The sequence below is a fragment of the Idiotropiscis lumnitzeri genome, chromosome 18 (assembly GCF_059441095.1).
Source record: "Idiotropiscis lumnitzeri isolate Australia: NSW breed Sydney's pygmy pipehorse chromosome 18, RoL_Ilum_1.0, whole genome shotgun sequence".
NCBI lineage: Eukaryota > Metazoa > Chordata > Actinopteri > Syngnathiformes > Syngnathidae > Idiotropiscis > Idiotropiscis lumnitzeri.
This window is the reverse complement of record NC_142408.1, coordinates 12,980,439-13,008,184: the sequence shown is the minus strand read 5'-3', so window position 1 is coordinate 13,008,184 and position 27,746 is coordinate 12,980,439. Positions and strand designations below refer to the sequence as shown.

Sequence of the window (27,746 nt, the reverse complement as noted above, 5' to 3'; positions counted from 1 at the left end):
TATCAGGAAAGATTTTAGATTCATGTTTTTATGAAACGGCAGCGCTGATGGAGCAGGTATTCTAATGGCATTTTGACATAGTGTAGTTGTCGCCGTTAGCAATCCAAGATGGCCGACCTTAGGCGCATGCATTACATTGCTGAATAAATAAATAAATAAATATAAATGTTTCCTAAATTTGAGAGGAATCACTTTTTCATCCCTCCCTAACCTGATGGCTTGGTTAAAGAGAGGTGTTGTGAAAGTTCAGAGCCCCTTAAAAGATTTGAAAAAAAAAAAAAGAATTCCACAGCGCTTGTGTCACATGCTCAAAATGAAGGTTCTAATTGGACACAGAGTAGATCAGTGTTCTGCAGGCAAATGGTCTTCCTAAAGTGCCCGGATCTTAGTCACGTAAACTGATTTTTTTTATTGGGAAGATTTAAATGTTTTCTTGTTAAATTGAATTTGAAAAAAATATACAATTTAATTTTTTCACGAGGGATACACATTTCAATTGTACAATACAGATTCAGTTTTTCAGTGCACTTATTCAAGTTTAGCGATTCAAATTCAAATATCAATTATTCAGATTCAGCTTCCGGTGGCCCATATTTCAGCTCATAAAGGGGTAATATGAAGTTTGCACTCTCTGAAGATATGTCTTTAACCTCCATAATAAAGGAGAATAATGGGAAATCATGCAAAAAATGCTGAAGGATGGCTAGCAATGAAGTGCAAAGCTCATGAAGACCCTTCTGAGACTTCTTTAAAAATGTATTAAATTGGTGAGGTAGGTTAAGAGAATATTGACATAGAAGTCAATTAACAATAGTTTTACACAAAATGAGATGCTCGTGCACCTCCTTTGTTCAGTCCCAAAAGAAATAGTTTCATAACAATGGAGCGAGGAAATAAGGGCAAGACAATTTAACGTCAGTGGAGGAAAAGAAGAGAGCAAAGCAGTGGTCCCGAGAAAAGGATTTCTGCGAGATATGAAAGGGATGGAATGTGCTTCATGTGTCTTGCTGGCTTACAAAGTGACTAGAAGATCCAAAAAACCAAGTTAAGAGAGTTTTGGTTGTACAGCTAAGCATATTTCCAGTTTAAGTACAGTTTACAATTCTTTATTTGCCTTGGTAAGGCAGGATTGGTCGGGCGATTCAGCTAATTATAGTTGGTAAATTGTCCGTGGGTGTGAATTTAAGGGTGATTGTATGTCTTTGCTTTAAATTACTGCATGCGGACCAGTCCAGTGTGCACGGGAATAACGCAGCTGGCATTGGCTCCTGCACATCCTTGACCCAAATGAAGGACAACTAGGAGAGAAAATGAATGGATGGCTACGAACGATAAATACAATGATTTTATTCCACACCTCTCAATTATGCAAACCTGGATCCCACAGCGTACAATGCAGGTTATTGACGAAAAAATAAAAAGGGTCACACATCTGTGAGAGTTTCAGAGTTTGGTACCTTGCTCACATAGTCACAAATCAGTGAAGTGTTCGAGTCTCGTGGCAACTGTCATTGTTCACATTTTCCTAAAACACATGCGGAAATTAATATTTTCAATTATCTACTCATTATACTTAACACGTGACAAATTTGACAATGAAAATATCTTCGAGTAACAGATGTGCATTTTTTCGAGGCCATGCCAATTTTGATATTTGGCAGTATAAAATTCTGATAACTGATGAATGTGTTGATTTATAATAAATAAATATACAGTAAATAGAATAACTTCTGTTTTGGTCCCTTAACCCTTGTGACGATAAGGATATTAATTACAGGTCAAATATTTTATTGTTTCACAATATTTTGTCTTTTGTTTAACTTTACAGTAGAGCGAAAAATGGGGTGATTTTTTTTTTTCATTTTTTTAGAAGGTGGGGCGGGGGTGGTGTATGACTAGACTTCGACTTTACATTACTGATCCCTTGGGATGACTCCAGCAGAGAAATTAAAGTTCCATCAGCGCATGGGTAATAAAATAGGCAAATATATGGCTATAAGTGGAATGTGGTTAAATTATTGTTAATGCACACAATTAATTTATTACACCCAAGGAAGGGTGTCCAAGTTCCAATTTCCCTTGTGTCCCCAATAATTTACTACTTTATGTACTCCAGAGTAGAGGGGGCTGGCATGGTATTAAAGGCACTGGAGAAGTCCAAAAAGAGAATCCTCACTGTGCCGCTTCCCTTATCCAGATGGGAGTGGGTTTTGATATTGCAGGTAATGGATGTCTTCCTCCACACCAACAAGCTGGTACGCAAACTGCAGGTGATCCTGGGTGTGTCTCCATCAGATGTCAAGTGAGCGCCACTGGTCATTCAGCTGGCTGGACTGTTTCTTTTTAAGAACAGGAATGACCCCGGATGTCTTCTAGAGAGTAGACACCCTCCCAATCTGCAGGCTACTGATCCATTGAAGTGTTTCCCCCAATTCAACAGCACAGGTTTTCAGTACTTTCTCCAGGCCTGCAGCTTTGCTGGGGCGGAGCTTCCTCAGTTGTCCTCTGACCTGTTCTGTGGTGTTGAGTGGTAACGATTGTTGTTGTGGTGTCTGAGGGGAGGTGTGCTGAGGGGAGAGAGGGAGATGGCTGTGGCGGGGGCGGGGGAGACAAGGACTTGTTGAACCTATTGAAAAAATTGTTCAGTTCATTGGCACTCTCCATTGTCCTCCCCCTTTGGATTTGATCTTTGTTTTAAGAGCTGTGATGGTCCCTCACACCATCCAGATCCCCCTCATGATCTTCTGCCTCAGTTTCTGCTCCACCTTTCTCCTGTAGCACTCATTCGCCTCTCTCTCACAGTGTTTCACCGGCTGCTGTGCTGCTTTCATGGCCTCCCTGTCTCTGCTCCTTCTTCCTGTTGAGGACAGTCTTGACTTCCCATGTTACCCATGGCTTGTTGTTAGCAACGAACAGTCTTGACAGGGGAGATCAAGTCTGTGCAGAAGTTCAGGTAATCCGATTGACAGTGTCCCATCCCCTCTATGTCTCATGGTATTGAGGGTCCATCAGCACATCCCTGACTGTGGTGTTGAAACAGTCTTTCAAGGTAATTTCCTTTTCCGGGGATCAACTCCTCACTGTTTGTCAACTCAGCTCATTTTGTAAAGGGCTGTTTTTTCCGATTTTAAAATTGGTATTATCGTCCGATTAAATCAGCCAGCCGATTAATCTGTCCGTCCCTAGAAAGAACAACTGAGTTGAAACGCAAAAGTCGTCAAGTGCCATTTAGACAAAATTCTAGCAGCCTGACAATCACAGCAACGTTCAATGGTGAATTTTCTAACGCTGTGTAGAGGTTTAAAGGCAGAACACACAAAGCACCATATGCATTTTGGTGTTGATACCGTCGTCTCCATTAAAGACAATCATGAGCCCCTACATATTTGTATCATCACAAAGACCTCTTTGAAAGAACTTTTGTAGATTTTTTCCCCAAGTTAGCCATTTAATCACTTAATATACAGTATATTAACTTAGAATTCGAAATAAAATTAATAGTTTTAACCTGGAACCTGAAAAAACAACCAAAAATACTAATTTTCCAAAAACAAGGGCTTTCTATTTTTTTATTGGAACTCTTAAATTGCAATGGACTCTATGCACGGGGGCTCGTTACCATATTTTCTGGACTATAAGCGGCTACTTTTTTCCTAGATTTTGAACCATGCGGCTAATACAAAGCTGCGGCTTTTCTGTGGCTTTTTCTTTCACCAGTAGGGGCGCTCTATAGTTAAAAAAATATGCTCAATAAGTCTCGATTTTTTTTTTCCTCTTGGGTCTGTTCTGTTTTAATTAGCAAAGTTGTTGCCGTGTTAAAAGGCTCTGTTTTAAAAACATGTTTATGTACCTTTATGTGCATTTACAGTACAAAATCCTTCTGTACATTTATTAAACAACTGATTGTTTCAAGACAGAAAACTGCGGCTTATAACTTGGTGCGGCTAGTATATCGTTTTTTTGTTGTTGTTGTTGTTGTTTGTTTTTCTCCCAAAAGGAGTTGCTGCTGCTTATATATAGGTGCACTTTATAGTCCGGAAAAAAAGAGTACTTTCTGATGAGAGCATTCTGTGGCGTTACGGTTTCCATTTATTCCAAGCTACAGGGACATTATCCGGAGGGAAAAAAATAACGTCATTCTTTAAAATTGTGTTGGTTTTTGTTACACAGTAATGCGGATACTCAGTATCTTCGAGCTGGTGCTTTTTCAAGGTGGAAATGTCTTGCGAAGTTCTGACTAACACAGGAGATAGAAAGTTTCTACATTTGGTGAGACAATTTAACGACTGCAGCATTGAATCGAAAATGGTAGTCTGTCCGTCTTTTTCGTTGTTTCTCAATGCTTGACTGCTCGGAGGCTCACAAAGCAGTACTCTTTCTAACTCGACTCTCCACCCCGCCATCCATGAGAGGCAATATCGGTGGCTCCGTCACGAAGCATTGTGTGAATATTTATCCTCATCCAGCAGTTAGTAGTATATGCTTGTCATTATCATTCGTTGATTTTTGTAATTTCATGATCTTAAATGTGTTGCATCAGCACAATAGAATGTGACAGAGGCTTTCTATTTGTTTTTGTATTCTCTAAACAAAGTTGAGTTAAGCCCGTCAAACTAAGCGGCGCAATTATTTGTTCACATGGACCTCCATGTACTGAAATCGAGCAAATGGCTCATTAAATTATTATGATACTTGTGTGACACTTGGATATCTGGAGCAAATAATAAGGTACGACGTCATTTATGGTAACTTGACACCATTTCATCAGATTGAGAGTTTGATGCAATTGTGATGCGTTAAACTAGCGACTGGAATTTAGCACACCTCCGGACTCCAAATGCAGAAATGAGGTGTGCATAGAGTCAGTTGTTTTCCAGAGTGTACCTTGATCAAATTGAATTTTACGGCCTTTGTCGGAACTTTAATCCGCTACATCCAAGAAGATGTCTTTACAAAAGAAACCTTAACCAATCATAAAACAAAACAAGACTGAACGCTGCAGTGCTATGACCAAAACCTGACCCCAAAATTGCAGTTTCTGCTCTCATTGGAAGATGCGTCAAATTCATCATCTGTTATGAGATTTTTTTTTTCTCCATTGGTAGGCAAGGACTTAAAACAACACATACACACACATTGATGAACAGGCACACAATTCAGTCTCCAGTGATAATGGGTTTGCCTTCAGGCAGTCCCGCAGGCTGCACAGTTCTATGAAGTGCAAGTTTCAAGAGAAAGGAGGTTTCATCAGCATTGCCGTGACAAATACACACCAGCCCACCAACCGTCATCCTAAAAAAGTTAGCACATACCAAATATGAATATGAGGTAAAAATGTGGTCTTAAAAATGTGGGTTTGAAAATCTTCAGAAAATACTCAAACTGGGCACAAGTAGTTGGCCACGCAGCAGATTCCCTTGTTTGTCGCAGAATAAGGAGTGAGGGGTCAAAGAGATAATCACAGAACACAGTGTGTCTGATTTCTTCACTGACTCACAGAAAAAGGGCACATTGGGTGACACTCTTCAAAAAGTCCCAGAAAAACTGCCCAAAATTATTCAGTAATTAAAAGGCTTTGTAAGAACATCTGATTAATGCAGCCTGGTTAGGAGGCTCATGTGGAATAGGATTCAAGTAATTTGTCTTTCCCAACAGTAAAACGTGAAGCATACACTTGGGAACCGTGGTCTGCTTTTTTACTGATTTTGCTAGCTTGTGGGTTTAATAATAACATAATGGAACCTAGACAATTCTCATCTTGATGTGCGTCATAGACCGTCCCAGACCGATGTAACTGAGAGAATGCGGTCACTTTTCAAATTGAAATATGTCTCAGCCTCAGATGATAAATAAACCTGAAGTACTTTAAGTGTTTTGTTTTTTTCTCAGTTTCATCTGTGCGGCCCGTTCCTAAGTGACCCACGGCCTGGTGGTTGGGGACCATTGGCGGATGTGGTGTGGCTGGTGTACAGCAACTATCTCGGGGCTGTCAAACTCCAGTCCTTGAGGACCCTGCATGTTTTCCATCCCTCCCGATTCCAACACACCTGATTCAAATGAGCAGGATACTTATCAGGCTTCTTCAGAGCTTACTGATTAGCTGATCATATGAATCAGGTAGGTTGCAGCTGGGAGAGATGGAAAGCATGCAGGAAAGCGGTCCTTCAGGACTGGATCTTGACATCTCTGAACGCGCGTTAGATTACGCCTCTTTGGCAGATATAATGACCTGAGCCAGACCGCTGTATCACCGTAACTTTTAATCTATCTTTGGCACATTTACTAATTGAATCCAATTAACACTGTGGAGTCATACATTGTTACACGAGTGAGGCAAAGTTGGCCCCCTATGTGGGCGCGGTTTAGATAGGATACTGTAAGTACAGGAAACACTTTGGACAGGACTGAAGTTAATGAAACTCAAGGGCGCAGGTCTGAGGCGGGGCATTACATTTGTACAAAGCTTTTGCCTCGTAGGCGGCCACGTGCACATAAGATATTGGATTTTTGCATGAACAGACCATTAGGCCAGTTGGATGGTGGAATATTCCACATTTTCGCCAAAAGTTCAGGTTTTCGTTGAGCCAGCCTGGCCAACAAGAAATCGTTTATTCTTTTCTGAATTGTCTGGTAAGATATTGTAGATGAATCAGCTGCTTCTCTGAATAAGCAGATATAATTTCCCTCAGAATTATTCAACCCATGACGGTAATTTGTTGATTTTCAAAATTTACTTACCTAAAGTACTTTATCGTTAACCAAAAAGATGGTTTACATAGAAAAGGTTTAAAACAATTCATGTACCAAGAAGTCACATGGTACAAGGCTGTAGAAAATAAAAGGAAATTCATAATTTTGAGTGTTACTGTTACAAGACTGTGAGCATTTTTGTCAAATAAAATGCTCAGAGAACAGCGCTGACAGTCCGGTAAAACTCATAGTGGTACTCTGTCCATCAACGGGAGCTGTCACGTAAATATTTTACACTAAAATGACAACCTTAATATTTGTCCAATGCTTTCTTTGTGAAGCCAACCAGAGACTTTCCCTTATAAATGTACGTAACATTTCCACATTGGATTGGATTACGATATACCCTCAGAACTAAATAATATAAAATAAATAAATAAATGTGAACAACTAAAATATTCTCACAAGATGTTATGTTTGACTTTGGAAATTTCACAATAATTATTGATTACAATTATTAGACGTGCTCAACCGAGGTGTCAATCAATGTATTTGCAATGCATCAATGGAAGGGGAGTCACCTGGGAGCACCCGCAGCTCAGCATCTGTCCCCGTCCTTGTGCTGCCAGGGTTGTCGGCCAGACAGCGATACGTGGCCGAGTCTGGCGGCTGGACACGGGTGACCTGCAGCGAACCGGATGGCAGCACCGCAAGGCGAGAGGAAGGGTCAAATGTCATCGGGAGATCGTCTCGGTTTTTCTGCCAGCGGATGACGGGTGTCGGTTCCCCCAAGACCTCGCATCGCAACAGTGCAGTGTCGCCGAGGTACGATGAGACTGACTCCGTGGGGACGACAACTCTTAGCGGACCTGGAGAGAAATAAGACAGAACAGTTCATAAAAAAGAAAGAAAAAAATAAATTAATTAAATTAAAAATAAATCAATATATATATATATATATATATATATATATATATATATATATATATATATATATATATATATATATATATATATATAACACAATATTAAGCATTAATAATTCGGGCGCAATAATAATAGTAATAATAATACAACCCTACATGATTCATTTGATTTTATACCATGAAGAAAGAAAGAAAAAAAATATATGTAATTAGGTCTAAGTAGTCATGATGGAACTTTCGTTTATCATATAATTCAATGATGCATTAATTCTCACTCTTCTTATCTGATATTATGTTAAAACTATTTTGTTTCTGTATAAATATTAATTATCAGTCTATTGCAATAAATGTAAACTCAATGACTTAACTCAACTGGACCAAATTAAAATGCATAAGGAGGCAGGAAAATGTCAATTTTTCTGGGGTGTAGTCCAGACTTTAATTGTACAGGATCCAATGCTTTAGTGGTGCCGCTTTTGCAATGACAAAAAGTATTACATATTAACAAGATGGGCTTTAGAGTCATCAATAGCGGCACTGTTGGGGCTGCTAATCAGTTAAAGTCCCCACAAAGGAACTTTGCTTTGGGCCCCCAGAAGACCACAGAGCGAACACGATGAAAAAAAAACGCATGCAGTGAGCTGAAAGCGAAGGGTTTACAGGGCAACAAGAATGAAAATGTACAAAGAAATAAAATTGTCACATAACATGTGATACAAGAACATTTCTATTTTTGAGCAACAGGAGTAAAAACACATCCCAGACAAAAAGAAAAGGACAGTTCAAACATTATGGATGTACACTTTGTAACAAGGTGTGTCTAGCACACCTGCCGCTTCCTGTCTGGTCAGATCCACTTCAAGAGCAAAGAGCCTGTGGCCAACATGAACACAGAAGCCTCTCCATCGGCTGGCTCGCTCTCAAAAGGCTGATCTAAGTGTTGTTTTAATTTCATTGGGGCTCCAGGGTTCACATGTCCCTGTAAGTCATTTTCTAAAGGGGTGATAAACTGTGAACATTTTGCCAGTTTACTGGTTGCACATCAACCTCATGCTGAGAACCTCACCATGATATTGGTGCTCCTGGCGACAGACAGTTCTGAGCATTTATTTTAAAAGATTTCTACGCTGCCACTCATCCATCCCTCCATTTTCACGGGTCATGGATGAAAGGCAGACGACACAGTGGACTGGTCACCTATCAAACGTAGGTTCTAAAAACTTCACAGTTTGAACAATTTAAAAAACGTGGTTGTGAAAATGTTATTTAGGTTCAAGTTGCTTGAATTTTGACAGAGGGAATTCTGTGAGCTCATCTGCCACATATGTATGTGTACAAATGTAAATGTGATTTATATGGAGGCAGGCGTGCAAAACAAAAATGTGTTTGAGATCCAAAATAACAATAAGGTACTCATTAAACACACACACACACACACACACCCACACACACAATATTAACAAAAGTCCAAAACAAGGATTAAAGTAATGAAATCACCACTAGATGGAAGAAAAAAAAAAGGGGGGGGGGGACTCTGACCAAAGATAACCAAACAGCAACTCAACATGCTAGAGGACAATGAACGAAAGAAAGCGGGGAACTAAACGCCAACAAATTAATTGCACAACAAGGAACACCTGGACACGCCACAACGGTTTGGAGGGAACTTATTGGCTCACACGAGGGAAGCACAAGCACAGGTGGACCCAACAGCGTAACGAGACAAAGGAACGCATGAAAATAATACTTAACCAAAACCAAAATGAAACTCAACCTTGACAGAACGTGAAATTATAGCCAGGGACATTCAATTTTAATTTAAGGCTTCTCGGGAATAAAAGAGAGAAATATTGTATGAATGTTGTTTTCTTTCATACACCTTCAGCTCAGTGTTTTGTTGCTGACACAAACAATGTTATTTTGTTGTTTTACTCGATGAAGCTTTATGGAAGGTCACAGCACTGCTACGACATCACCGGGAAAAGATGTGACAGTGAGCAATGTGAATTGAGATTGCTTGTTTTATGTAAGGTCTGCTGCTGTCTGTTCACATGTGGATTCTATCACGTTGCCTACATCTATCCTAATATAAACATAAAGCAAATGTCCTCTCCTCTGTAGACACACATTATTAAATAACTCTTTGAGTGGAAGTGCTAGCATAAAAAATATTGTTTTGTCGAAGGCAAACTTTTTGATTGGTGGGCCACAATGAGTTCTAAAATTTGACAGAGGGGCCGGACCAGGAGCAGATGGATGGAGTGTTTTGGTAACCTCACCTCATCGGAGAAAAAAAATGCATTTCATTTTAAATGAAAATGAACAAAAGAATTACAATAAAATATCGGTGTTTGGCACAGCACAGTATTTAGAAAATAAAACTTTAACAAGGTTTATTCATTTGATTTTTTTTTTCAATTTTGGCGGGCCGTATTAAAACATTCAACGGGCCGCATGTGGCCCCCGGGCCGTAGTTTGCCCATGCCTGGTTTAAGATAACCCTTGACAGCTTTAGCCAATATACTTTACAGCGCTTTCTCAAATTCTCATAAAGTACATTTTCACCACTTTTATGTTTACGATTACCAAACAAAGGTACATATCAGAAAACAAATTCTATTTATTAAGGAAATATAATTATTCCAAGCTTCCTTGCTAATTTCTCTGTAAACCAAATAACTAGTTGGGCCGCCCTCAGCAACAAGAACTGAAAAGTCTTTTCTGGTAATGATTCGTTCACATGTCCGTGGGGATATTTTGCCCCACTCTTTGAATTGTTTTAATTTAGCAACACTTTCGAGCATGTGCAGCCTTTTTAAAGTCATGCCCTATCATTTCCATCGGATTCATTCAGATTTTGTCCCCGTATGACCGTTCCGAATTATCGGCAGTAAGTCAGATTCATATCCAGTGAGGCTGCCCTTTGTCACCAATTTTTGATAACTTTTGTTTGACAGAATTTCAAGTCACACCCAAAGCACTGCTCCTTGCAGATGATGTGTTTTTGATGGCATCACAATCTTCAACGCTCATCGGATCGGATCGCTGCAATTGGAATGAGAATCAGCACCGGTAAATTTGAGACCATGGTCGTAGGTCAGACAAGGGTGGATGCCTTCTCCTTGTTGGAATGAGATTTTTCCCCTATAGACACAAGATACTATAGTATATTGTGTCTTGTTCAAATTTGAGGGAAGAATGGAGCGAAAGACGAACAGTCGAATCGACGTAACACCAGCAGTGATGTGGACTCTCTATCGGTCTACGGCGGGCCTGTTCTAAAAATAGCTTACATTGATGGGACATTGTGATTTCCTTGGACTGTTTTAAAAATTATCATTTAAAAATATTTGTAGAGAATAATACAAAAAAGGGTTACATATTGATATTTAGCAGTTTCTTAATTGTAGTGATATATCATTCACATGATCAGTATCTTCCCATAAACAAATCTCTTTAATAACCCAAAATATTTCAATAATCATATCCAACTTAAATCGTACTGAGAAACACATTTTTATCTGTGAACATAACGCGCTTCACTAGTAGACTACTTGTAGCGCTGATATGAACTAGTAACATAATCATAACATAATTAAAAGCAATTTGAGCAAATATTTCATTTCATAAATGTGCATTAAACTACTAGCCCTTTGATTTGATGAATTTGTTCTCAACATCTAAAATTTGGTGACCCCTGCTGTGAATTTATTGGATAGAAATTGATATGTTTACTTAGTTACTTATTTAATAACCAGTATATTGACTGAAGTTTATATCGTATACTACCACCATTGTTTTGGTCATTATACCATTATTATTTTTTATTTATCCGAAAAAAGGTCATCAGGGCTGGGAGATGCTGGCACGTTCAGAGAGTTCAAATGAGTTGTAAGTTTGTGCAACAAACTTTTATTACATCAAAGTCCAACTTCAAGTGAAACCCAAGCTTATTCATTTAGCCTTTTTTTTTTTTACCACGTACTTGCCCCCAACTCATGGTGTCTTTGAACATGTCAACTAACACTTTGATCTGCAAAGTGACAACTATAGCATCCCTCAGATGTCAGAGATATCGAGAGCTATCATCGCAGCAATCATTGCCTCTCTACTTCCTCGAGCGGATTTGGTGCTCTTTGTGCCGCGTGCGTGCAGTGCGCCTCATGGTAGCAGATATCTGCATCAATGGCACATCCATTGCGCATATGACAAAATGTTTTACCTCCTTCAAAAATTCTGCGTTTAGGGAGGGGCAGCTCTGAATGAAGTATAGTATTACACAATTTCTTTTTTTTTTTTTTACAAAATGACATGAATTAATTACATGAATCAGTGAGCAGTAATACACCTTTCTGCCGCATATTTGATCTGAATCGAGAAATGAATGAGTGTAAAGCATAAACATAACAAAAGACATGGGTGTTCGTTTTATTTTTCAATTTTTCAATTGTTTAACTCAGTGGTTCTCAAACTTTTTTCAGTGACGTACCCCCTGTGAAATGTTTTTTAGACAAGTACCCCTTAACCAACGCAAAGCATTTATAATAAAATTTAAAAAAGAGTTTAAACATGCCATCTGTGTCTGATTTATAAAACTTTAAAACCTTTCAAACTTAATTTGCATTGGTGCACAAAAAAATAAATAAATCAACAAAGTGTCTGTTTGTGGATCATAGAAGAAGTCTATTATCAGGTCTTCAGCGATAGTGAATGGCTTTTTGGCTTTAGCTAAGAGCAAAGACACCACATTAGAGGCTTCCTTATCATATCTTGAGATGATCTGAATTGAAAGTTTCCTCTTTGTACCAACGTGACAAATATGTTAATTCTTAAATTGGTGCTGCAGATGCGCTGGCTTCAAGCAATTGTTAGCAAGTTTCTCCCCACAAAAAAAAAAAAAAAACTGTGTCTTGGTTGGCTGGCAACGCTTCAACCACGACACCATTGTTTAGGTCTCCAAGTGATTGACAGGTAATGCGAGGTGGCACGTGACAAGTTGGGTCAAACCATTCTCGGTCGGGAGAGAATATGTGTTTTTAAAATAATGATGTTGAATAACCTATGGAATATACAATTTGTTTTACGACCTTATGTTTTCCTGACACATTTATTTAATTCAATAATTATTTTTTTTTAACATTCACTACCGTTGACGGCTAAAGACGTCAAAGATCCATTTTTTTTTTTTTTACTCAGCTGGCAGTGAATGAAGGATTTTTGCACGTTTGTTTTTATTTAAAATCTTGCGTACCCCCTGGAGTTCCTTCGAGTACCCCATTTGAGAATCACTGGTTTAACTCATGAATAAATCAGAAGCTCAGTTCCTAATCTGATATGATCATTGGCCATGTTGCCAGATTTGCATGATCCAAAGTGTGAAGCAGGGCATTTACTGCAAATGTCATTGAAAGATGAGCATGTGATCACACAGAATGAAAAAGCAAAGCAGCAAAGAGAATTGGGAGATAGCAGGAGAAACGGGTCAAATCAAAAATTGCGGCTGGGAAATGAAAGGAGGGACAGAAGAGGACTGGGGGAGAGAAAGCATCAAGGAGAAGGACGGAGAAGCTAAATCTGAACATGGCTTCACTTCAGCCATATTCAAACCTACATCCAACTCTGATAGGTGTTACGGCTCCGGCCTCTCTGTGTGGAGTTTGCATGTTCTCCCCGTGCATGCGTGGGTTTCCTCCGGGTACTCCGGTTTCCTCCCACATTCCAAAAACATGCATGGCAGGTTGATTGGCCACTCTAAATTGCCCCTAGGTATGAGCGTGAGCAAGGATGGTTGTTCGTCTCTGTGCCCTGTGATTGGCTGGCAACCAATTCAGGGTGTCCCCCGCCTGCTGACCGAAGATAGCTGGGATAGGCTCCAGCACCCCCCGCGAGCCTAGTGAGGAAAAGTGGTTACAGATAATGGATGGATGAAAAGTTTATATTCGTCGCACGCCACCTTAAGATGAAAAGAAGCTTCAGTACATTTGTACTGGTAAAATGCAATGTGAAACACTGAAACAGAGTGCTCCTTTAATCTCCACCATACACACCCACCTGGTGAGTGTTCAATGTCGCTAATTAATTCCCACTTTTCAGTCTGTTTGCATACACAAAGATGCCATAGCTCCTAATTGAATTTTTAAGCCTCCCCAGCTCATTAGCATTTTTGTCTTGTAATGTATTATTAGTCCCTACTGTTGCTTCTGTCAGCTTTTTTGCCGTCTAACAATTTTACCAAAATATTTTTTTACTGCCTGTCTCATCATTTTTTTAATCATGTCTCATATTTCAAGGCATGTCATGAGAAAAGAACTGGAAAACAAATTGCCCAGTCAAGCTCCAGTAAATCACGATGCATAAAATAAACCGGTAAATTAAGAAGAGAATGTTGTCACGTGGTTGCAAATGCTGATATGCAAAGTGGACATTCGTTTATATTCAACAGAGCGCGGGGTTATTCATTTGCCTGATTATTTTCAGCGAATCTGATCGAGGCACCTATTTTACAAGTTAAATGAAAGAACATAAATGAATGGATTTAATTTTATATTAAATAAAATTGCACTCAGAATGTTACATATATTGGCAGGATTGGCAGTGTCCCATTCATAAAAGCAAACTTTTTTCCCAAAATGCTACAAAGATGTGTAAATTTAATATTCAAATAAGATTATTTTTTTGGTTGTAATTTCACTTCCCTATACTGAGAAACAATATATCAGAGCACCTACTTGATGAGTATCTCACAGTAAGTAAAGCAGACAGTGCATAACTCGCTGTCTGTAATCTTCTACCGTAAATTGTATTGATTTTTAGACACTTTCTGGATTGCATTAAATTGATTTACTTTGTTAAGTATGAACAGTAAAGTGAATTAGGGGCGCTAGGAAATATTACATAATGTGGGTAAGTCAGTATAGTAACTATGAAGGACAGGTAAAGGTCTCTTGGAAAAAAAATTAAATGGAAAAAAAACCTCATTACTTTGAGTATAATCTATTTTAGCAAACCCACTAAGGACCAAGGAACGATGTGGCCCTTTTAAGTACCATTTTTGTCAACATTTACCTGGCAAAAGGAGGGGTGCTAGAGCGGTGCCCAGAGGAACACCACATTAGTCTTTAGGCCTGAAATGCATTAAGATTTACAAATGCATTTTATATGACTCATGTATCTTAATTTACACTCTAAATTAGACCAAACCTGCCATGATCTCTTTATTGTTGTTGCTTATTTGAGTGGTTTACAGTCACCTGCCTGCACGCAGACAACCGGGGTGTTCGCCTCCTACAACCCCATCATCCTGTCAATTTCCTTCTGAAGGGCAATATGCGTATGGCTGGGTGATAATATGATTGAGAATCAAATTATCTGGTGAGAGGTGAGTAGATACACTTCATCAGACATGGTAGAAATGTGCGCACCTGCAGCCAATCAGAGTCCATCTTTTCCTCTTAACATTGGTATACAAGTTGAGGGAAACGAAATCCTTTAATGAAGTAAATATTAATAATAAGAAATCCTCCCCATTGCTTCAGTGTTGAATTATTTGAACAAATGGCACCCAAGTGATGAAGCGGAAAGCATGAAAATTCAAGCAGAGTATACATAGCCTGCCCATGTAAACATTAGTATTTTTTTTTTTTATCATGCACATTAGCAAGTAACAATGATGTGAACGGTGTCTGATCATAACTTAAAAATTATGTTTACATTCCCATATTCATTTGTTTTTGAAGTGTTCATTTTTAGTAGTTCACAGTTATTTGCTATATATATATATATATATATATATATATATATATATATATATATATATTGAATAAAACCCTTCGAAATGAATGTCAAAAATATATGTTAGTAAAATGCTGAATTAATCAATAATTATCTTAACCAATGCATTAAAACAGACAAATTTAAAAGGAATGAAAAGTCAATTTTGTTACCCCCAACACAGAGCATGACATTACAGCTGCTTTTGCACATTGAAGCCATGGGGACTTATTTTATACAATATTTTATATCACATTTTCTGTGAAGTACTGTGATATTTTTTTCAATATGAAGGGTGCTACATGGTGCCCTCGTCTACTCGTTCATCGTAGGAAAAAAACAAGAAAAACAAAAGTATTGCATTGCATGCTTATGGAAAGGTTAGTTTAACCATATTTTCCTAATTTTCTTTCAAGATGCTGCAACCTTCTGGCGACCAAAAACATAATACCTCACCTGCCACAGTGACTCTTGCAGTCCGGCTTACAATACTTCCTAGTCCTTCGAGAGTGGAGAGGCACTGGTATTCCCCCTCATCAGGACGGTGGTGCCGCGAATGCACTATATTGTGAACGAGCAACGATCCATTGGCCAGCTCCTGCCGCCGTTCGTCCACCAGGGCACTGAGTAGCACCCCGTCCTTCCGCCATGTAATAGTTGGGGTTCCGGACGCCACGTCTGAGTGTGCCTGGCAATCAAGCTGGAGCACACCACCTCGTACCGTCACCGTGTCTTGAGGCTCCTTTGTGAATGTGAAGTCTACGAAACCTCCAGGACTAATTGAGGTTGATGATGATGATGATGCTGCAGTCAGGGAGAAGAACAGAGGAGAACACATGAGATATAATGAATTGGAAAACATGGGGGACGCAGAGAAATTCAGTGTGCATCAGTAAAACCAAACATTGTTTAATGAAACGACAAATCTCCTACCTAACTGCCTTCCTGTCAACATGTTTTATCAAAATACACTTGGTGCTCATTCCGTAGCACATTAATGTTTAGCTAAACTGCTCTGAAAAAGGTGTTGTTTACAGCCAAAAGCCAATTTGTATCCCAGAGGCCGCCTTATATTCGATCAAGCCACGATTGTAACGGTTGCGGACCATAAAGAGATTGTTAGACAACAAAGGTAGTAAAACACAAAGGAAAAACTATGGATGGGGTGATGGTTTATAGATTTTGCAATAAAAGCTGCAGGTGAATTGGAAGTGCAGTTTCGTAGCTTCTAATAGGACTCTGCTCAAGTGTTAAAAAGGGTAAATCTGACCCCAAATCAATGCACTTATCTTGTGTTATGTTTACATGAAGGCATGTATCTTTACTAACTTGGAAAGTATTCCTGATGTAACAAATCTTAAAATATACATCAATGAGAACATAATCCAACTGGAACCAATGAAAAGTACTAACACAATTAAACCTGTTAAAGTATGTCTGCATATCTTGAAATTAACTCCCTTACAGTGCTATAGTATAAAATTGCTAATCATAATTTAATAAGAAAATGAATGTCTTCAAGCAAGAGAAACACTCGCTGATTTGTCTATCCTTATTTGGAAATTCACCAACTCACAACACTTTCAGAAATATGCTCCTTTTTGCATTTAAAACGAGTATTTTTGCATTCTTTCTATAATGCCCTAAAATGTTTTGTTGAAGGCTTCTGGCAAACAGACTAAGCACTAGAGAGGGAATGGCCCTGGATACGCTCAAACAATTTAAAAAAAAAAAGGTATCTGTATCCATGTATAAGATTACAAAAAGAAAAAAAAACCTGGATGAAGAAGACCGAATAAGTGCCTTTGTTTAAACTTTTTATGAATAAAGTATGATACCCTCCATGTACCGTAGTAGAAGTCGTCATGGCAACTCATATTTCACATATGGCTAGTTTAGGATGCGGTATCCTCCACAAGGATTTACAATCCATTAAATGTTAGGCAAGCCGCCTCTCCGTCTACTTTTAAAACCTGTTTGAAGACATTTTTTTTTCTTTAGCTTTCAACTCAACATGAGACTGTCACTGTTCTTTAGTTCTTCTGGTATCTATTGTATATGTGTTTAAGTGTTTTAATTTGTGTTCTAATTACCTGCTAATTTATATTACACCACAATGGAAAACACTATGTTCGCGCGCCAGCTGTTGTGAAATGCGCTATAAAAATAAAGTTGTATTGTACCAACCACAGGATTCTTCAACCTGTGACCAAAATCTTGCATGAGATTCTAGTTCTGGTAAGCCATTTTCAACTAAAATGAAAAATATTTCTGTCGTTAGTTTCAAATCCAACCAGAACTTGTTAGTGAACGGGGATTTTGGGTGCCCGTCTGCAGTCGTGATTTTTGTAAAGTACAAAAAATGCAGTGTTTACTCCAGAGTGATTTAGAATCTGTGATCTGTAGTGCACTATTTCAGCAACATGACAGCCCATTGCTATAAACCTGTTTGTTTTAACTTTTTCATATTTAATGCAATCTTGCAAAAGGCTCAGATGTCAGTGCGCTGCAGTGACTACATCCCTCGCGTTTGATCCTGACGCCACTAAAAGAGCCTTTCATCCTGATCAGAGAGGCAGTTTGGATGGTCAAAGGTGTCAATCTGCGCCAACGGGGTTCCTGGGAAGTGATTGTATTTTTATGAATTTATTTATATTTTTTCAGAAGTCACAACAAGGAACACCCTCATATTTAAAAAAAAAATCGATCGCACAACAGAAGTCAAAAACAACATAATTACTTTGCAAAATTTCCCCGGTTGCATTTTACATTTGTGTGTTTTTAGACAGATTTTGGCACTCAAACATCACTGTTTCATATGTTGAATAAATAAATAGTAGCCACATTAGAATTTTCTTTGCAATCAAAAAAATGTAGCTAACCTAATCTCAATTAAACTTTCAATAACAAATAAGACTTGGCCATATTGTTTTAGTCGTATTCATTTATCCATCCATCCATCCATCATCTGTACCGCTTCTCCTCACTCGGGTCGCGGGGGGTGCTGGAGCCTATCCCAGCTATCTTCGGGCAGTAGGCGGGGGACACCCTGAACTGGTTGCCAGCCAATTGCAGGGCCGTATTCATTTATATTTATAGTTTTTCTGGGAAATTTTGTGGAACACAGGCCTACTCCCAGATGGAACATTTTTGTGAGAATGTAAAATGGGGGCAGTGTGGCTCAGTGGTTGAGAGGGCGTTTTCCAACTTAGTGGTTGTGGGATCGATCCCCGGCCATTTTGATCATGTCGAAGTATCCTTGAGCAAGATGCTGAAGCCACAGCTGCTCCTGATAGTATGTCATCAGTCTGTAGCTGAGCTAATAGTGTGATTACTGAAGGTAGAAAAATGCTATACACGTGTCACCCCAATTACCTCAAAATGAATACTGATACAAAATGCATACATAATAAATGTGAAGATTTACACAATTTCACAAAGACATGAAGAAAATGCAGCTTGCATTGTTAATTTTTTTTTTTTTTGTCAAAAGTTGAAAATGCAAACCAGTCGGGAATTTCCGTGCCTCTCATTCTGTTATGGATCAAACAAGCTAAAGACTAAACTCACTGTCGCTGGTAAACATCAAAGCAACAGGAGTCATTTAGTACTTATTTTATCAGAGCATTTCCTACCACTTCTAACATACTTTCACAGATGACAAAACACATTACTCCTTAGGGAATTTATAAGCAACTGCTATATTTTCTTCTTCTTTTCTTTTTTTTTGCATATCTTCTATTTGCTTCAGTGAAAACAATCCTGACTCATTTTTCATTTCAACTAGAATGTCTCAAAGCATGTTATAAAAACAAATGAGAACATCAAACTGGTTCGCAAAAATATCCCAAATTCAGAAAACAAGAAGAAAGAACATTTAATTTTTAATTTAAGTATCACAATTAAAGCAGTGCAATAAAGCCTACAGATTTATTTCAAATTTCTATTTTTTCATCTTCGTCGACAGTACGTCTCACGTCCCTCAATCCTCATCTGCGCATCCTTACCTTCTTCTTTCTTCTCTGTCCCTCATTTATGTCTCTCTCACTATCTTTTGCTTCATGGTTTCCTTCTTATTGATTCCCTTTCAGCAGTCCCCCTACCCTCGCGCTATCGGTAAATCACTATCTCGACAGCTCTTTCTCTACTCACTCCCACCGGTCGCTCTCGCTCTCTCAAACGCGCACACAGACACACGCACCCCCACACACATAAAACACACACACTTCATCAGTGTGTCCTTGTCCTAGTTGTCCTGCAGTTTGATGTTATCACTCTCTGTCTGCTTGCCATCTCTCTTCTCATCTCACTGCCTGGAAATCTTTTTTTGGCCATGTTTCATTTACACAGTGATCACTGCTGCTGCTTCTTAAAAAATATGTTTAACTGCTCCATAATTTACTTCCCGTTCGTGTGTGTATGCATACTTGCGTGCTTGTGCGTAATATGGCGGCCATGGCGACAAGGTTGGTTCTTTGGCAAGCGTCAAACTCAAGGCCCATGTTTTGTGTGGCCCCGGAAAGCATGCATGTACTGAAGAATCTAATTTATCGTATTTGCTGCTCAGGCCTTGATCCTCTGTTTACATGCTGGCTCCTGCGCCCAAACTCTCAGCGCAGATTCCATCAACAAATTAAGGAAATCATGAGGAGAAAGAAGTGGATGGAGTCACTGTCAAGATTCTCAATTTCAATTATTCATATCTCACTTGTATTCAGGATTATTGGTTAATAAAAAAAAAAAGATTTATGATGTAGAACAAAAGGCTTTGGCTTTCTGCTACATTTAATGCTTTGATGGCATGCAAGTTGCTTTTAGTTGGTATTGAGTCGTTACAAAAGGATGAGGTTTTTGGCAATAAAATGTATGAATGTTAATGCCCCGCAACATATATGGTCCAAAATCAAGAATAGAAAAAAGTTGCTTATGTGTTATACAGCTACTTATGTGACCTCAAACTATCATTAGCTATATGGCCTGTTAAGGAACAGTAACTTAAAGTATCTCAAGTTACCAAGCATAGCAGGCAAGGTGAATCCAAACTTTTTGATTGGTGGGCCACAATGGGTTCTAAAATTTGACAGAGGGGCCGGACCAGGAGCAGATGGATGGAGTGTTTTGGTAACCTCACCTCATCGGAGAAAAAAAAATACATTCATTACAACAAAATATACGTCTTTGACACGCATCAGTATTTAGTAAATAAAACATTAACAAGCTTTATTCATTTATTTTTTTTCAAGTTCGGCGGGCCGGATTAAAACGTTAACGGGCCGCATGTGGCCCCCGGGCCGTAGTTTGCCCGCACCTGCTCTAGTGAATCAAACTGGATGTCTTGGTTTCAGAGATACAACAAATTATCAAGCCAACCCTAAATGATGAGTATAAAAATATAAAATACATATATCAGACTCAGTCTATTATATCATCCATTTATGGACTAAAAATTGAGGATTATTTTTTCAATATTTGTATAATATTTGGAAAAATCTTCAAATCCAAATGTAGGTCTTTTTTTTAAGCTCTGACACTACAAAGCGGTGGTACCCTGTAACTCATTCTGTAGCTGTGATAGAGAGGTTGAACAGTATAGAGCCATCCGGGAGTATGAATAGAGCGATGCGAGTTGATAACAGCATTGTGGACGACAGCCAAACCCATTTGAAAACACACACCAACTCTCCCAGTGACTGACATCATGGGTTAGAGCCTGAAAGAAGGCTGTATTAAGACGCTGGGGAGCATCCAAGTATATGTGCGTGTGTCCGCGCGTGTGTGTATGCGTGTGTGTGTGCCTAAACTCCGTGCCAACTGAAGCATGCCAGGAAAAAAAAGAAATCAAAGGAGAAAACTGGAAGAAAGAAGAAAAACTGAGCTGAAGGAAGGAGTGAAAGGAAGCAGGAAATAAAAATTAAATAGTGGTAAATGAATATTGTTACCAAAAAGTATATTAAGATGACATCCAGTATTCTAGTATGTACTGTTTTCAGCAATTTTTCATTCGGACACAGGAAGCCATGAAAGATACTTTTTTTACAAATACTACGAATAATTCCAAATAACACACTGTGACATGTCATGTCCCATCATGGTCAAATGTCTCAATTTGCTCAATTAATAAAAATGAATGTATGTTCCACTTTATGACTTATTTAAAGAATTATGTGTAAAGTCCCTTGTTGTTAGGTGCTATAGTTACTTTGGCTTACATGGCAACAAACAATTTCATACAAAAGCTTGTTTAAGAATAAATATTTCCATTTTTATTTTAAGTATATTTCTCTAGGCTTTGGAAGTCACAGCACAATACTTGAAATCTACATTTCTATAAATATATAATATGAATAAATATGGAATAAAACTATCCATGTGTTGTTGTTATCCTGTCCATTCCAACCACTAATTCAGCATGAAAACCCAAATTACCACTCTGCGGTCAGACATATTTCCCAACCAAGGTCCCATCTGCACTGAGCTCACACACCAGCTGGACGGCATTGGGGTGTGTGTGTCTGTGTGTGTGTTTAGCATTTTCGCATTAAGCCTTCATTAACAAGTCTCACCTGTCAGCCACCCTCTGTGTCTCATTGAACTATAATTCCCACAATCCCTTCTGTAATCGCACATCTGAGCTTCACGAACCCTTGCGTGAGCGCTCATGCGCGCACACACGCACACACAAACACATACACTACTATTTACACAACTAGTTTTAATTCTTTGCGTAGTGAGTGAGAGAGATTGAGAGAGCGAGTGAGAGAGCGAGTGAGAGAGAGAGAGAGAGAGAGCGCGAGTGAGAGAGAGAGAGAGAGAGAGAGAGGGAGAGAGAGTGAGAGAAATGTTCATTATGAATTTAATTTTACTTTGGACGGACAAACCGACAGACCATCCGGGTGACAGATACCTTATTCAATCACCAGGATTTTTTTTCATCAGATATGTGGTGTTCATGTGTTTTCACTTTGTTTTTGGAGCTTCTGTTTTTCCATACAGAGGGCTTGGGCGGCTCCCTCTCGCTTCCTTGTCAAAGGGGCGTGACTTCAGGTTCCCGCGTCTGCGCACCTGCAGCTCACCAGGCTCATCAGCACCACTATTTAACATCGTGCAGCCAGGCCCAGATCCGTGCTCTCAGAATTTATCCCGTCTTGTCTTTAACCTGGTTTGTGCCAACCTCCCTTTCTGTGTTTTTGTTCTTCTCAACTGCCAGAAGCTTCCTACCATACCACCCAAGCCCTACGTTGCCACTGCCTGCACTCTTCAGATTTTGGATTAACCTGCCAGACTGAACCCTTTGTTCCAAAAGACTCTGTACACCTTGCCTCACCATTCGCTCCACAATAAATCCTTCCTCATTACCTTTTCTGAATCCACATTTTGCATTAAGGAGACATGCGTGCCACCTACACCCCCCCCCCCAAATTTTTAAAAAATTACTCATGTGCCTCAACATATTTGTTATATGCTTCGGTCCTAATATCCCAAACATCAAGAATGACAGAACACTTTTTGCCCTCCTTAACTAGTCCGTTTTTGGGGAGGGGTCGGACCTGTTTCAAGATAGCGCAGCACTTGTCCCCCTCGATGTGGGGTATGCCATAGCATGTACTGCTTTGCTGTTTTAAGTGTCTGTGTGTGTGCGTGTGTGTGGGTGGGGGTGTGTGTGTGTGTGCACATAAGCGCTGTTGTGGGAGTGAACAAAGCCAGATGGTTTCGCGGGCAATGGAAACATCTCCACTCATTCCCTTCACATTCAGTGCGGGAGAGAAGTATAGTGTCTCTGACATGGCAGAAGGTGAAATGGGCTTGTTACAGTCCTTGCAGAAGATTGAACCACGCAAGGCAAGTTTATTTGTATAGCACATTTCATGTACAAGGCTTTTCAACATGTTTTTACATAAAACCTTGAAAGAATTAGAGAAAGAGAAAAAAAATATTAAGACATTTCAGAAATCATAATAAAAATCATCGAAAATAATTTGATTCAAAGTATTAAAATCCAATCAAATGGAGATTAAAACAAGCGAATTACGGATAGATTTATGAGAGGTAAATCATATTTTCAGCCTAGATTTAAATGAAATGACTGTTTGAGCAGTCCTCAGACAGATCACAAAGTTGGTGCATGGTGGATGATGTAAAGTTGGCCTGGGTGACCACAGATCAGCATTGTAAAGTGAGCACTTGATTCCTACAATGATTCAGATGTTTCATTCATTCGAATGAAATACGATGACATCCACCATAACAGCGGAGTGCAGAATCTGCCTGACTGCGCCTTAAATTCACCAAAATCATGTTCCATTACCTGCGCCCCAACTTAGATCTGCTTTTACCCGCTCTAAAATCGTGTCTAATTTCTGTCACCAAATTGTCAGGTGTGCCAGAGGTGAATAAAAGAAGACGCCCTCGGTCTACCAGAATGCACGGCTGTTTGCTAAATTCTCAATCATGGTGATGAGTTTTCACACCGAGCACACGTTGTTCTGTCCACACAAATAGAATTCTTATAGTCTGAATCCATGCCTGTGGCGGATGCAGCAGACACTTTGCCAAACACAAATACTATCCACTTCTCCAATCCCACCTTCACCCTCAAGAGACTATTTGTAAAGAAGCAATTAAAAAGTCAAAACAAGTTAAGCCCTTACATTCGCAAAGAAGAGCAACTGACATTTAAAAAATACAAAAAGGTAGAAGTGGGAGTTGAGTATGAGCGGAGGCTGGTAGAGTAGCCAAAAATTGCCCTCAAGTAAAATTACTGTTACATTATAATTTTAATAATCAAATAATAGAGAGTCCTCCCTAGAGTTACTTATGGTCAGTATTAGTTGGAGTAAGTGAGTGTTCCGAGAAATAAAATACACAAGTTCCAAGTAACAGGTGAGTAACCTATGATTTATTTTTTACACAGTTCATGAACTTAAAATGGACAAAAATTCCAACGTACATTTAGATACAAAGTTCTTAATATAACTATTTATGGGAACAGGGGAAAGGGGAGATTGTTCATTGTTTAAAAATAAAAAAAGAGTCAAGAGCAGAGAAAAAATAAGGGCATATAAACCAACACTGTAAAGTCAGTGCAGTCTCAAATTGTCCACCTCCAGTTCATGTCACGCTCTTAATCGATTATTTGTTCTTTCATTATACGCCAGATAAATTATTAACGCTTCAATTAGTTCACAAACCTCCCTTAGCGTCTAAAAACTCCGATTTTGTTGCCTTAAATGGAACAAGACTGTTTACTATTATATCACTATATCTTATAAGTACATTCATATAAATATGTAAGGAACTCTGCTTGTAATAGTTTACAACAATATAATTTGTGATGTAGACTTTTTGTTCTGAAATTACACTATTTTGAGATGATTGGTGAAAAAAAATGAATGGAATGAAGTCGGATCTTGGTACACAAATGCGTCTGCCAACTCACCAAAAATACATGTTAAAATATATCTACTGTCAAAATAAATTACAGCAACAGTATAGAATATAACTGGCCCCAAATCTAAATACACGTGCTACAATATGTGTATTATTATATTTTCTGCTGTGTCAAGACACTGCATATCCCTGTTTTAAATGTGAGGCAAACTGGAGTCCCGTTCTAAACCAGGATGAGAGTGATGCCTCCTTGTTTGTTTGTTTTTTTCTAGAATGTGACAGCTCATTTCAATCAGCGTTTGAGCTGAGTTGTAAACAAGCCAACATAGCGGCATTTTAAGATAAATATTTTCAATAATTAATGTGTTTGGATTTGACTGACTGAATGATTGATTCTGAGGAGCAAGTAATATTTTCAACAGGTGCTAGGTTGAATCAAGAGTAGAATCTAACTTTTCACACAAGCCCTGTTTTGATTTGATTTTCCGCTCTTAATTTCAATTCAATTTTTTTTTTTCTTTTTAAATCATTGCCATGGTTTTCTCCGTGTGTCTGTGTGTCGCTGCAACCATCCACAAAAGCAATAAGCGTGAATGTTAGGGGGAAGCGTGGAAATGTTTAGTGCATTTTAAAATGGAACCAAAATCTATACATTATGCTGAGTTGCGCGAATTCGATGAAACTAAACTACCTAGAAATACAAAGACATACTTGAAAACACATTTCCACCTTGGGGACCAATCCATTTTTGTATAAGGGAGTGAAATCAATGACTACAATTGGGGAAATGCACTATTTTGAAGAAAATGAAAATAAACACTTGCATTGATTTTTAATTTTGTTTTTATTTGAGCTTAATACAAAAGGTTTTGTTTCACTTCTCTACTATGCATAAAATAATCTGCACATTCAAAATGTGGGTGTCTGAACCCCCCAAAAAATCTTTAAAGATTAGGAAGAACTGTTTTTCAGCACCCGCGGCACGGTGGATGACTGGTTAGCACGATGGCCTCACAGTGAGAGACAGCATCGGGCGTGGGTTCGATCCCGGCTCCGGCCATCCTGTGTGGAATTTGCATGTTCTCCCCGTGCTTGCGTGGGTTTCTTCCCACATTCCAAAAACATGCATGGCAGGCCGATTGAACACTCTAGGTGTGAGTGTGAGCGCGGATGACCTGAGCCGGGAACGAACCCACGCCCGATGCTGTCTCTCACTTGTGAGGCCATCGTGCTAACCAGTCATCCACCGTGCCGCCCCCAGCGGCAAATAATAAAATTTAAAAAATGCATTGTCTATTTAAACAAATTGACGTTTTTGATTGTCGATGCCGTCGTGATTAGTCCACTAACCTTGTCAAGTAATCTATGCATTTTGCGAATGCAGTTTGTTTACAGCAGAGACATGCCGTTTTTTTTTTTCAATTTGCAGAAATGGTGGCTCTTTGCACAGCCTGCTTCACTGGACAGACACATTTTCAGAAATAGGCAGCTAACTAAAGATTGTTTGATTTCATGCTTGGTGAGTGAGCAGGCAGTCGGGGTCCAACTATTTGTATTCAAACCACTAAGTAAAGTTTCCATAATAAGGCCGCTAAAATTGGTTCAAATGAAATATTCCAAGACAGCAATTGAATCAGACCTGCAATGTTTAAGCCTTCCGAGGCGTGTTGCCCGCTTGAATAATTCCTCCATTGGCTGAAAACTCCACAACATAACCTTGTTCCTTCGGATGTGAGATTGATCAAATTGTCTTGATCCATGTATCATGCCGACCCCTAGTGGGTGAGGACTGCTGGTTGTGATCACAGAAAAGAAAAAGCACTCACACAGAGATGGTGAGTTCACAGCAGGATAATCTCATGGAGCAAATCATTTTAAAAGGGAAAATTATGTCAAAGCGATTGTACTGGTCTTTGATCACGCTTTGACTTCCTTAAATTTCAAAGTAAAAAGTATATAGCAGCAACTAAAAGCGAAAAGCCTTACAAGGATAAAAATATAAGGCTGTAAAGAATAGGGGTGGGAGGAGATAATGTGTTTTTTTTTTTTTTCTTTTTTAAAAACCACTAATTCTCCATATTTTTTTCTTGAATCCTCTCTTTATTTGCATTTGACTATCCCCCAAAAACTGTTATGGCTCAAGAAAAAAAGTACGGGGCATTAATAAAGGATGTTAAAACGTGAGAAATAAACTATTTACAATGGCGTCATCTGCAGCTGTATCAGATATCATTTAGCTATAGTTAAGTGCACATTGTCTTTCTTAATTTTGCTTTTGGTTATGGTCATGTTTTGTTGTTTTTCTGTTGTTATTGTTTTTTTTTTTTTTCATCAATACCTTATATCAACTTAGATCTCTATTCCGCAATTGTAGGGTAGGAATTTTTATCAGAGTAATGCTATGTATATTTCCTGTCAAAATATCTTAAACCGTAACCATTATCCATTTTTTATCTATAGGTAGGCTTTTGTGTTCCATAGTCGTCAGTGAGTTTAAGCGGCAAGCATCGGCCTAATCCAGAGGAAACATAAAATTGCTTCCACCAGTTGAGAAAACGACTTCATCTGGAAACCATTTCCAGAGGTGGAAGGCCAAGTTATGAACAGCTCCGTGTGTCACCATGGGCACCAGCTCTGCATTGTTATAAACCACAAGCATGTGGAAGGAAAAGGTTAGTTAACCGTGGGGCCACAAAGAAAGGCCTTGATTTACAGAGAGATTTGCAAGGAAGGAAATGTAAAAAAAAAGAGTAAATGTTTCATAGTCTACAATTGCAACCAACTAAAACCCTAAGGCGACAACAAATGCATTGCAATAGCCTCGATGGAAATGTGAATTATTGGCCCTTCATTTTATAGATTATGTTTATTCGTTTTTCAATAAATCAAATCCTGCTTTGTGTTCTTGCATCTTTCTGGAACTTCTCTTTCTCACTCCTGTCGCTCTAACTCGGACCACCTGACAATGCGTCA

At 38.9% G+C, this 27,746-nt stretch overlaps 1 protein-coding gene across 3 annotated transcripts in view; it reads right to left on the bottom strand.

The window, feature by feature from the left end:
- Positions 1–27,746, bottom strand: part of dcc (DCC netrin 1 receptor) — a 321,689-nt gene that overhangs the window by 209,988 nt on the left and 83,955 nt on the right. For all 3 annotated transcript variants that reach the window (XM_088281223.1, XM_088281224.1, XM_088281225.1), the window contains exons 2-3: positions 15,843–16,190; positions 7,272–7,559 (exon numbers count right to left, since the gene is read on the bottom strand). In XM_088281223.1, the coding sequence (XP_088137349.1) occupies positions 7,272–7,559; positions 15,843–16,190 (636 nt within the window). The remainder of the gene's footprint in view (positions 1–7,271; positions 7,560–15,842; positions 16,191–27,746) is intronic.